The sequence below is a fragment of the Cebus imitator genome, unplaced genomic scaffold, assembly GCF_001604975.1.
Source record: "Cebus imitator isolate Cc_AM_T3 unplaced genomic scaffold, Cebus_imitator-1.0 Scaffold23, whole genome shotgun sequence".
Classification (NCBI taxonomy): Eukaryota; Metazoa; Chordata; class Mammalia; order Primates; family Cebidae; genus Cebus; species Cebus imitator.
Genome location: NW_016107338.1, coordinates 5,432,844 through 5,446,154, shown reverse-complemented (window position 1 = coordinate 5,446,154; position 13,311 = coordinate 5,432,844). Strand labels below are relative to the sequence as shown.

The 13,311-nt window shown below is 37.4% G+C and overlaps 2 protein-coding genes across 2 annotated transcripts in view; one reads left to right on the top strand and one right to left on the bottom strand.

Moving 5' to 3' along the window:
- The window catches only part of PPP3R1 (protein phosphatase 3 regulatory subunit B, alpha), a 73,429-nt gene that overhangs the window by 25,802 nt on the left and 34,316 nt on the right, over nt 1-13,311 (bottom strand). The window lies entirely within an intron of this gene.
- On the top strand, nt 29-1,756 carry LOC108299683 (cytochrome c-like). The gene has a single exon (XM_017522111.2). The coding sequence runs from the start codon at nt 144-146 to the stop codon at nt 462-464; it is 321 nt and encodes a 106-aa protein (XP_017377600.1). The 5' UTR covers nt 29-143; the 3' UTR covers nt 465-1,756.

Here is a 13,311-nt window from a genome sequence, read left to right as displayed (position 1 = left end):
TTGCAGTGAGCCGAGATTGCGCCACTGCATCCAGCCTGGGCAACAAGAGCAAAACTCCGTCTCAAAAAACAAAACAGAGAGAGTGGGACTTCTGGCTTCTGAGCAGTAACCTTTGTTGTGCTAACGACGAAAAAGAATTAAATATGGGTGATGTTGAGAAAGTCAAGAGGATTTTTATTCAGAAGTGTTCCCAATGTCACACCGTGGAAAAGGGAGGCAAGCACAAGACTGGACCTAATAATCTCCATGGTATCTTTGGGTGGAAGACAGGTCAGGCCTCTGGATTCACTTACACTGAAGCCCATAAGAACAAAGGCATCATCTGGGGAGAGGATACACTGATGGAATATTTGGAGAATCCCAAGAAGTATATCCCTGGAACAAAAATGATTTTTGTAGGCATTAAGAAGAAGGGAGAAAGGGAAGACTTAATAGCTTATCTCAAAAAAGCTACTAATGAGTAATAATTGGCCACTGCCTTACTTATTACAAAACAAATGTCTCATGACTTTTTTATGTGTACCATACTTTAATAGATATCATACACCAGAATTTACATCATGAATGACTGACAAAATATTTTGTTGGGCAGTCCTGATTTAAAACTAAGACTGGCTTGTGGTTAAATGAGTATGTTCAGTTTTTGGATTTTAATAGTAATTCCAATTTAGTAAATTCTATCACTGTTTACCCCTTCTAAAGATATGATTCGACTTCGTTAGTAATGTTAAATTTTTCGCAAAGATGGTGAGTGCTATCTTAAAACTTACTGGAGATTGGTTTTATATTTAGATTTATATAACTGGTTATGTGAATATATTTAAATATGGGAGAAATTCCTTCACTGTCTCAGAACCAAGCAAGATTCACCTGTGTTTTGTGTTCATTTGCCTCTTAAAGACAAGGGTTGAAGATAAATGGGTAGCAATGGCTATTTTATATTTTTGGCCTTAACTATGCCAATCTAATTAGAATTTCCTGTATTTAAAATGGTTCCTTTTACTTATTGAAAGGCATTTTGTGTGGTTTATGTGTAATATCAAAAATTATTTAACACTTCACACATTTTATAGATGATCTATAAGGTCACATGCTTTTAAAATAGTAGCCAATTAAACTTCACTCTCGGATTCTTTACAATATAAGTCAAACTAAGTTATAATTTACGATTGTCTTTAAACAGCCATTCAGAAACAAAACTGTACAACTGCTGTGTATTTGTGATTGGGAATGGTGCTTTTGCCAACTTAAAGGGATTAAAGTAGAGGATATATACACAAATTTAAAAATGATGTGTGATCATATGACTTAAGATAATTAAAAAGAAAACCACAGATAAAAAAAACAAAACAAAACAAGCTGAAATGAAGGAGGAAATAAAATTAACTACAGATAATCTTTTTCTCTGAAAACATTTTCTGTTTTCAAAACAAAACAGAAAACCTCCCTGAGACGTCATTAAGAGGAGACATTAACAGCAAAGTAAAATTATTACGCTTAAACTTTCACATCACCTATAAATACTTAAACCAGAAACAAAACTGCTTGAATGTGACACTGTTTACTAAAAACAGAAACAGTGTTCTAATGGCTAGAAAGGTTTCTACTGGTAGTTCATTATGCAAAGGGAGAGGTTCCTTCAGTCTGCCAAGCTCTTCTTAGGAGATCTTCTAACAAAACAAAGATGAGAAATCTTTCTTTTTTTTTTTTAATGAGTTGTCCAGGTCCCTTGGCATTTTTAGAGAAATCAAAAGATTAGTCTACAAAACAGCCCCGGTGTTTACTAATTTTATCTAAACCATTCAGAATTATACCGGCTTTATCAACAATTAGTTGAATCTGATTTTCCACTGTGCCCCAATCTAGTCCTCTGCTTAAATTATCTAAAGTAATATCTTACACTTTTCCAAGTTATCGTGCCAAGTTAGAACTAAAGCCTCAACTTTGAGCAAATCACCCCAACAGAGTACACATTTCCTAGTCCAGAGAGGTTAGCCAACAGACAGAAAAAAAGTCACAATGGCCTAGAATAAATCTGATAAAAATCCAACACTGAACTGAATGACCAAAATACATATATATATATATGTATCTCAGAATACCTATGGTCTTAGACAAATCTAGTCTTGCCTAGAATTACTCATGTAGACAATTATAACATTAATCTTGTAAGATTTACTAAAGAAAGACTATATAATACTGTGATTAAAAACACGACTATGAAAGATGATTGCCTAAGATCAAATCATGGCTTTGTTACTTCACCTGCTGTGTGACTTAAGACAGTTACTTAAGGTCTCGGCTTCTATTTTCTCATCTGTACAATGAGAAAAGTAATAGTGGGAATACAGGGAAAGTAATAGTGCCCCTCTCCTGAGGCTAATGTGAGGATTAAAAGAATTACTGTATATAAAGTGCTAAGAATAGTTCCTGGGACATGGTAAGCACCATACCAATATGGGCTATTATTTATGAAAACAAATGGGATGACTAGTAACTACCAGGTTTTCCCAAAGGTACAGCCTTTAAAATTATCCAACGAGTTCTCTATGTAATACAGCTCTGGGCTCTTGCTAGCTGATCCAGTCAACCAATACTCACTCAGCATCTGCTTTATGCCAGGCATTATGCTCCCACTGTCAAAGTCCCAGTTCTTTTACTGGTGAAAATTAGCTTAAGTAGCCTTATTCTTATTAAAACTTACAAGTCTGTGTGCCATTTGAATTGTAACTAGTTATTTCTTGTTGATTTTACTTAGTTACTTCCTTCTCCCTTTTTCCATTTACTTAAAAAGCCCCAACTTTTCAATAACAGAAAGTTTCAAACACACACACAGATTGAACAAGAGTATAATAAATTCCATATGCTCATTATTCAGTTTCAATCATTAAACATGAGAAATATTTTATCTATATCCTACCCCAGTTATTTTAGAGCAAATCCCAGACATATTATTTCCTTGTAACTAACCAGTATTATCTTTTTGGTGTGTGTGTTAGACAGAGTTTCACTTTTGTTGCCCAGGCTGGAGTACAATGGCACGATCTCAGCTCATTGCAACCTCTGTCTCCTGGGTTCAAGTGATTCTCCTGCCTCAGCCTCCCAAGTTAGCTGGGACTACAGGCATGCACCACCATGCCCCACTAATTTTTTTGTATTTTTAGTAGAGACAGGATTTCAACATGTTGGTCAAGCTGGTCTTGAACTCCTGACCTCAGGTGATCCACCCATCTTGGCCTCTCAAAGTGCTGGGATTACAGGGTGAGCCACTGCATCCAGCCTAATCAGTTATCATCTCTAAAAGATAAAAAAACTCTTAATATAATACACCATAACATTATCACACCTAAAAATTAATTATTTGGTATCAAATAATCAGTGTTCGAATTTCCCCAAAGGTCACAAGTGATTTTGTAAGTTTTAAAAATCAATCCAGATGTAGCAATCAGATGATGTGTTGATAATGACCTTGATAGTAGTGTCAGTGTAGTTATAGCAGCTGAAAGGCAGATTGAAGTAGGCCAAGAAATTAGCAGAAATAAGGAAATAAAGCTTATTGCATATGCTCTTCTTTAAGAGGTTCAAATACGGGAAAGAACAGAGAAACTGCAAGATAAATGCAGAATCAAAATCAAAGAGAAGGTGACTGTGTTTATAAACTGAAGAGAGGAAGAAGCTGAAGACATATGGGAAAAAGAAGAAATTTAACAAAGATCCTAGAGATGAGACAGCACAAGATCAAAAGCACAGGGGAAGGGCTAACCATGAGTAAGTGAGGCCTGATACTGAAGGAAAGGAGGTTAAGATTAAATGTGAGATCAGGCAAGTTTCTCTTGTGGCATGTAGAAGTGAGGGGGAAATGGGGCCAACACTTAAATCACCCCCAAGTTTTCTCAGTCCCTAGTTTTCTCAAGCGTTAGGAGCAAAATCATTTATTAAAAGCAGGTAATGCAGGCAAGTGTGAGTAGAATGTTGACATTGTGGATAACATATAAGAAGACTGAAAGAAATAACTACACATGTGAAAGAATTAATCCACATTCTAATCCTACACAGCTTTCAAATGTCACCCTTTCCATGAAGCTTTTCCTTAACCAAAGGTAATTTTTCTTCATTAGAACCTTTGTTTTTAGTTCTCATAATCGTTTACTCATACTGTATCATCTATGTATTTCCCTTTTTCCCAGTGGCTAATCTGTGCATACTTGGTAGGTGCTTACTTATCTATGCAGCACAGGAAAGAATACAGTATGTTACAACATATAATTTAGAGTCCTGTTAACTTTTTTAAAAAGGAGCACAACTTTACACTGAAAGAAGAAAAGCTGAGAGTCCATGAGGCTGGGGCAAGTGAATAAGGCCAAACAGAGAACACTCACTTGAGCTAGGCATGGAAAGGATGAGAAGACACAACAGGAATTAACCTAAATAGAAAAGTATAAATAGTGAATAGTGAAGTGTGTCAAGGACTGATTTCAATAATCTTATAAAAGACAGTACTATTCACAGCTAAAACTAAATAAAACTAAGCTCTTCCAATAGTAAAGAGGTTTTGTTTAAAAAAAAAAAAAACGTTTAAAAAAAAATACAATGTGTCGGTGAATAAAAAAGTGGCAGTTTTAATGTGGACAAGGTCATTATGGGGAAATTGATCCAAACTCTAAGTAAAATATGATTTAAAAAAAAAAAAAAAAAGCGTATCACATTCTAGTGAACCAAACAGGAAACAGGAAAAAAGAACTATATACTAGACAAATAATTTAGATGGATTCACAGCTGGCTGAACAATGACAAGTATAGATCTTTAGTGACAAGGCTCAACAGCTTAATCAAAGTGTAGATAAAAGTGGTAAGAAAGAAGACTTACTACTAAGTTCTGAGGATTAACTGAAGAGGGTAGCTTTAACAGTGTATGAAATCTATTTCAAAAGCTTACCACACAAATAAAAAACTTTGACTTTTGCCATCCCCAGATGTACATAAGGGAACATCCATCTGACTCTTGCCCTAAGACATTTTTCTCTGGCCCTCATTCGCAGATTTAAAGAATAGGCAGAAAAAAATCTGGGAACTATGGTTCCCTCAAGACCTCTGCTCCTTGGCTGAGAAATAAAAAACTAATGTCCTAGTACCTCAACTCCATTGGAGTTATACTAGCAACAACCACTCCCAACTCTATTGCAGCCTAAAGCCCAGCTAACAACAGACCTCCGCACCTCTTTCTTTCCACTAGCAAGTGGAGGAATAATGCATGTCACGTGCTCAAACTAAACGGTAAGTAGAGGCTCAATTTTTAGCGTAACTCTCTGAATTCTAGAGACACTATAAAACTGACTCATTACCAGGCACAGTGGCTCATGCCTGTAATCTCAGCACTTTGGGAGGCCAAGGCAGGCAGATCGCCTGGGATCAGGTGTTTGAGACCAGCCTATCCAACAAGGTGAAACCTCATCTCTAGTAAAAATACAAAAATTTGAATTAGCCGGGCATGATGGTGGGTGCCTGCTGGGAGGTTGAGACAGAAGAATCTCTTGAACCTGAGAGGTGGAGGCTGCAGTGAGCCAAGACTGTGCTACTGCACTCCAGCCTGGGCAACCAGAGCAAAACTCTGACACACACACACACACACACACACACACACGGAGCAAAACTCTGACACACACACACAGAGCAACTCTCACACACACACACAGCAAAACTCTGACACACACACACACACACACAGCAAAACTGAGACACACACACACACACACACACACACACACACACACACCCTCCCCGAGACTCACTGACTTTACCAGAGTCAGGTATTACAGATCTACATAATACCCAGAGTACCAGTTTGTAGCTTCTGTCTTGACCAGATTTTGGAGATAAGTTAGCTGTGCAGCAGTGACACAAGTAATAGTTCTCAAGTCCAGAAGGCCATTATAGTCTACAAGAAGGTTCAAAAAGTTTTTTTCTAAAAGGTCAGGTGGTAAATATTTCAAGCTTTGTTGACCATATACTCCCTGTTGCAATTACTCAACTCTGCCACTGTAGCACAGAAAACAGAAAAATAGGCATGGCTACGTTCCAATGCCTATGTTTTATTAATAAAAACTGCTGGCAGGCAGTAGTTTACCAACATTTCTGGTCTACAGGGTGGTAAACAGGTCTAGTTTTGGTCAATTCTAACACTATTCTAGATGTAATATTTTATTTCATGTTTTAAAATAGAAACACACATGTCTTCATACAATCCTAATTCTATTAAAAATTCATAAAAAGGCTGGGTGCAGTGGCTCATGCCTGTAATCCCAGCACTTTGGGATGCCAAGGCAGGTGGACTGCTAGAGGCCAGGAGTTCAAGACTAGCCTGACCAACATGGTGAAAACCCGTCTCTACTGAAAATACAGAAATGAGCTGGGTATGGTGGCGCTCACCTGTAATCTCAGCTTCTTAGGAAGCTAAGGCATGAGAATTGCTTGAACCTAGGAGGCAGAGGTTGCAGTGAGCCGAGATCATACCACTGCCCTCCAGCCTGGGTGACAGAACAAGGCTCTGTCAAAAAAAAAACAAAACAAACAAACAAAAAAACTAAAAAAAGTCTGGGAGGAAATAGCAAAATAAAATGTAAATAAATAGTGATTGGGATGGAAAGATTATGGATAATTGGTCATATATATCACCATTTTTTTAAGTTTAAAAATGACTCACAATGCCACATTACAAAATGAGGCCATCAAAAAACATACAGGTTGACCATCCCAAATCTAAAAATCTGAAATCCAAAATGTTCTGAAATATGAATGTTGACATGGTATGCAAAAGAAATGCTGCATTTTGGATCTCAGATGTTTAGATTTGGGATGCTCAGTCAGTATATATAATGCTTCTAGATCACCATAATAAAGTGAATAAAGTGAAACACGTGAATTTTTTTTGTTTTCCAGTGCATATAAAAGTTTACATATTACCGCTGTCTATAAAGTGTGCAATAACATTATGCCTAAAAAACAATATATATATATATCTTAATTTTAAAATACTTTATTGCTAAAAAATGCTAAGGATCATCTGAGCCTTCAGTGAGTTCTAATCGTTTTGCTACTGGTAAATTTCACTTCGATGTTAATTGGGGTGGCTGTGACAATTTCTTAAAATAAGACAGCAATAAAGTTTTGCTATATCGTTTGACTCTTACTTTCATAAGATATTTCTCTATAACATGCAATGCTGTTTGATAGCATTTTACCCACAGTAGAGCTTCTTTTAAAATTGGAGTCAATCTTTTCAAACCCTGCTGCTGCTTTATCAGCCAAATTTATGGAATATTCTAAATCCTTTGTTGTCATTTCAACAATGTTCACAACATCTTCACCAGTAGATTCCGTATCAAGAAACCACTTTCTTTACTCACCAATAAAAAGCAACTCCTCATCTGTTCAAGTTAGATTGCAGCAAATCAGCCACATTTTTAGGCTCCACTTCCAATTCTAGTTCTTTTGCTCCTTCTATCACATCTGCAGTTATTTTCTCCATGAAAGCCCTGAACCCCTCAAAATCATCCATGAGGACTGAAATCAACTTCTTTCAAACTCTTGTTTATATTGATATTTTGACTTCCCATGAATCAAGAATGTTCTTAATGGCAAACTCAGAATAGTGAATCCTTTCCAGGTTTTTTTTATTTTTATTTTTTTATTTTGTTTTGAGACAAGGTCTCTCACTGTCTCCCAGGCTGGAGTGCAGTGGTGTGAAATCTGCTCACTGCAACCTCCACCTGAGAGGTTCAAACCATTCTTATATCTCAGCCACCCAAGTAGCCAGGAATACAGGCATGTGCCAGCATCCCCGGCTAATTTTAGTATTTTTGGTAGAGATGGGGTTTCACTCTGTTGACCAGGCTGGTCTCAAACTCCTGACCTCAGGTGATCCACCCACCTTGGCCTCCCAAAGTATGGGATTACAAGTGTGAGCCACTGCGCCTAGCCCCTTCCAGAATGTTTTTAATTTACTTTGCCCAGATCCATGAGAGGAATGACTATCTAAGGCAGCTACAGCATTATAAAATGTATTTCTTAAGTAGAAAGACTTGAAAGTCGAAATTAGTCCTTACTCCATGGGCTATAGAATGAATGTCATGTTAGCAGGCATGAAAACGTTACAGTCTCTATGTTTATCTCCATCGTCAGACCCCTTGGGTGACTAGCTGCATTGTCAATGAGCAGCAATATTTTGAAAGAAATCTTTTTCAGGAAATCAGGAAGGCAGCAAATTATGCTGCCATGTGTGTACCTATACAACAATCTTGCATGTTCTTCACATGTACCCCAAAACCTAAAATGCAATAAAAAAAAAAGAAATCTTTTTTTCTGAAAGGTAAGTGTCAACAGTGAGCTTAAAATATTCAGTAAACCATGCTGCAAACAGTTCTGCTGTCATTTAGGCTTTGTTTTTCCATTTATGGAGCACAGGCAGAGTAGATTTAGCTTGAGCACTGGCTGTAACTTAAAGTCATCAGTTGCACTGGTCCCAAGAGGAAAGTCAGTGCCACCTTCATCTGGATAACTTGCCGCAGCTTCTCCATCAGCACTTGCTGCTTCACCTTGAAAGTTATGGTGACGGCTTATCCCCTTAAACTTGAAGAACCAACCTCCGCTAGCTTCAAACTTTCCTTCTGTAGCTTCCCCCACCTCTCTTATCCTTCATAGAATTGAAGAGTTAGGGCTTTGCTCTGTACTAGGCTTTGGCTTAAGGGAATGTTGTGGCTGGTTTGACCTTCTATCCAGACCATAAAACTTTCCCCATATCTGCAAAAAGGCTGTTTCATTTTCTTATCATTCGTTTGTTTGCTGGAGTTAGCACTGTTAATTCCCTTTAAGAACTTTTCCTTTGCATTCGTATCTTGGCTAACTGTGTGGCACAAGAGGCCTAGATTTTAGCCTATCTGGGTTTTCAACACATCTTCCTCAGTAAGTTTAATCATTTCTAACCTCCAATTTAAAATTAAAGATGTGTAATTTTTTCTCACTTGAACAATTGGAGGGTAGCGTAGGGTTATTAACTGGTCTAATTTCAATGCTGTTGAATTAGGGAACAGGAAGGCCTAAAGAACGGAAGAGAGTTGGTGGAATAGCCAGTCAGTACAGCAGTCAGAACGCAGACAACTGGACTAAGTTCACCATCTTATATGGACACTGTTCATGCTGCCCCAAAATAATTACAACAGTAACATCAAAGACTACTAACCACAGACCACCATAAAGTAATGAAAAAGTATGAAATATTGATTATATTTGGTAATAAGAAGTACCAAAATGCGACACAGAGACAGGAAATGATTACATGCTGCTGGGAAAATGGGAGAGACAGACTTGCTCAGCATAGGGTTATCATAAACCTTCAGTTTGTAAGAAACACAATTATCTGCAAAGTGCAATAAGTCAAAGCACAATACAATGAGATACACCTGCATACTACCGAAAGCAATTTACAAATTCAATGCTATTTCTATTTAACTACCAATGACATTCATCACAGAATTAGAAAAAAATCTTTTAAAATCCATATGGAACCAAAAGAACCCAAACAGCCAAGGCAATCCTAAGCAAAAAGAATAAAGCTGGAGACATCACACTACCTGACTTCAAACTATACTGCAAAGGCTACAGTAACTAAAACTGCATGGTACTGGTACAAAAAAGATACATAGATCAATGGAACAGAATAGAGGGCCCAGAAATAATGTTGCACACAAACAACCATCTGATCTTCAACAAAGCTGACTATAACAATCAATAGGGAAAGGACTCCCCTATTCAATAAGTGGCGCTGGGATAACTGACAAGCCATATGCAGGAGATTGAAACTGGACACCTTTCCTTATGCCATATACAAAAATCAACTCAAGATAGACAAAAGACTTAAAAGTAAAACCTAAAACTGTAGAAACCCTGGAACATAAGCTAGAAAATACCATTCTAGATACAGGATCTGGCAAAGATTTCATGACAAAGACGCCAAAAGCAATTGCAACAAAGACAAAAACTGACAAATCGGACCTAATTAAACTAAAGAGGTTCTGCCAAAAAAATTATCAACAGAGTAAACAGAGGACCTATGGAATGGGAGAAAACATTTGCAATCTATGCAGCTGTCAAAGGTCTAATATTCAGAATCTCTAAGGAATTTAAACCTACAAGCAAAAACCAAATAACCCATTAAAAAGTGGGCAAAGGACATGAACAGACACTTTTCAAAAGAAGGCATACATGCGGCCAATAATCTTATGAAAAAAAATTCTCAACATCACTAATCATTAGAGAAATGCAAATCAAAACCAAATTAGATACTGTCTCATACCAGTCAGAATGGCTATTACTACAAAGAAAAAAAATAACAGATGCTGGTGAGGATGCGGAGAAAAGGTAATGCTTATACACTGCTGATAAGAATGTAAATTAGTTCAGTCATTGTGGGAAGCAGTGTCGCTATTCCTCAAAGAACTTAAAACAATTACCAATTGACCCAGCAATCCCACTATTGGGTATATACCCAAATGAATATAAATCATTCTACCATAAAGACACATGGACACATATATTTACATTATTCACAACAGCAAAGACATGGAATAAATCGAAATGCCCATCAACAGTAGACTGGATAAAGAAAATGAGCTACATATACCCCATGGTATACAACACAGCCATAAAAACACGAGATCATATCTTCTGCAGCAACACAGATGCAGCTGGACACCATGATCCTAAGCAAACACAGGAACAGAAAACCAAATACTGCATCTTCGCACTTTTAACTGGGATCTAAACAACAAGAACACATGGGAACAACAGACATCAAGGCCTACTTGATGGTGGAGGGTGGGAGGAGGGAGAGGATCAAAAAATGAACTATCAGCTACTATCCTTATTACCTGGATGGCAAAATAATCTGTATACCAAATTCCCATGACAAACAGTTGAACAAACCTGCACATATACCCATAAACCTAAAATAAAAGTTAAAAAATAAATAAATGAGGTATACCTGTATTCCAAAACCCCAAAAAATTCAAAACCCAAAACATTTCTGGTCTCAAGATTTTTGGATAAGGGATACTCAACCTGTATTCCCTGTCCATAAGGAAGGTGTATAGTAAATCTGAAAGCTTCTGGCTCCAGAACATCACACACGCCATACAAATCCATATCACGACCAGAATCCTACCAGCAGAAGCAGTAAAAATAGGAAAAGAACAAACTCCCACTCACTTCTACCTTCCAAATCTCACGAGTATATCTGTGGCAGAAATAGAGTAACATTAAGAACTCCGACTGCAAGGAATTTGAGATATGTACTTGTGAGTTTTACAGTTTCTACATACTAGAAAGTCTGAATGATGCTGAATACCTTTGGTAATATAACATGAAATCCTGGTTCCCACACCAACAAACATGGGAGTGTACAGAAGACGACCGAAATAACTAAGGGAATGAAGTTGCTAGGAGAATATAAAGAAATTAGTATTTGAAAATGTAGGCGAAAGTGGGTGAGGAAAGAGTAGAGCAGATACGACTAAATTAATAAAACTACAATGTATATGAACAGTGTAAACAAGGACTTAGAGTTATGAAGTCCTGGCCAGGCACCGTGGCTCATACCTGTAATCCCAGAGCTTTGGGAGGCTGAGGTGGGCAGATCACGAGGTCAGGAGATTGAGACCCACCTGGCTAACGCAGTGAAACCGTGTCTACTAAAAATACGAAAAATTAGCCAGGCATAGTGGCATGCGCCTGTAGTCCCAGCTACTTAGGAAGCTGAAGCAGGAGAATCGCTTGAAACTGGGAGGTGGAAGTTGCAGTGAGCTGAGATCATGCCACTGCACTCCAGCACTCCAGCCTAGGTAACAGAGCAAGACTCTGTCTCAAAAAAAAAAAAAAAAAAAAAAAAAAAAAAAAAAAAAAAAAAAAAAAAAAAAAAAAAAAAAAAAAAAAAAAAAAAAAAAAAAAAAAAAAAAAAAAAAAAAAAAAAAACAAGTCCTTATCTTGTATTAGCAAATACTAACTTATGAATGTTATTTTATATATCAATTAATTAGTGGTTTTTAGACTTAATTCCTAACCCTAAGAGCTAACAGCAACCAAATAAAACTAAAATCTGTATTGTAGTGGAAAATCATAAAGGGACAATCCTATATTTTTTAAAGGGATGGCAAAAGGAAAATGCCCTTGATGCAATATTTCATTAACAGGCTACCATCAAATTGGATATGGTAAGTAACCAGACCAATGGTCTAGCCTAAGTATTTACAGGGGGGAAAAAAAAAAAGCTTACTGGGATATTAATACAAGCAAATGAACTAATTCTAAATTAACATCCAATCTTTCAAACATTAAGCTTCCATCAAAGGCATATTTTAAAGACCTTTTTCAAACTCAAAAAGAAGACATTTTAAACATTAGAAAAAGACTTCAGACAACAGACTCTTTATTCTGGAAGTGTGCTGTTCAGTCAGAGAATCACCCTCACCCCTCCCTAAAATATGAAAAACAAAAAACTTGGTGATTCTAATTGTTCAAAAAAGAAAAAGAAAAAAAAAATGGGTTTAATGAATGTTGTGTGCCTTGTATGTCTCTTCTTCCATAAAATATGGAAAGCTATACTTTTCAGCCCCAAACAGTGGCAGTTTGATTGTGCTACATAACTAGTTCTGGCCCATAAATATTAAATATGAGCACAAGTGATATAAATCATCTGTGGGCCAAGGCAAATAAAAGCACTGCCTGCAGGTCCTTGGACTTCCCTCTTCCTCAGTGATCTTGGGAACATGCATTAGAGATGGTGGCTTTCCAAGACAAGGGAGTCTGGATCACTGAGGAGTCACCAAAGAGAACAGTTCCTACAAATCCACTTTGAAACTTCAGCTTGAAAAACTTCTGTTAGGTTAAGCCACTGAGATTCTGGGGTTTATTTGTAACTACAGCGCAGTATAGATATTAGTAATAAAGATGTTTATTTTAAAAATGCTCCTGGCTGGGTGCGTTGGCTCACTCCTGTAATCCCGGCACTTCGGGAGGCCGAGGCGGGTGGATCACTCAAGGTCAGGAGCTGAAGACCAGCCTGACCAATATGGAGAAACCCTGTCACCATTAAAAATATTTTTAAAAATTGGCCAGGAGTGGTGGTGCATACCTGTAATCCCAACTACTCCGGAGGCTGAGGGAGGAGAATTGCTTGAACCCAAGAGGCAGTGGTTGCAGTAGCCAAGATCGTGCCATTGCTCTCCAGCCTGGGCAACAAGAGCAAAACTCTGTCTCAAAAAA

Excerpts from the sequence above, each read along its gene's own strand:
- LOC108299683 (XM_017522111.2), top strand. The coding sequence starts at position 144 with ATGGGTGATGTTGAGAAAGTCAAGAGGATTTTTATTCAGAAGTGTTCC.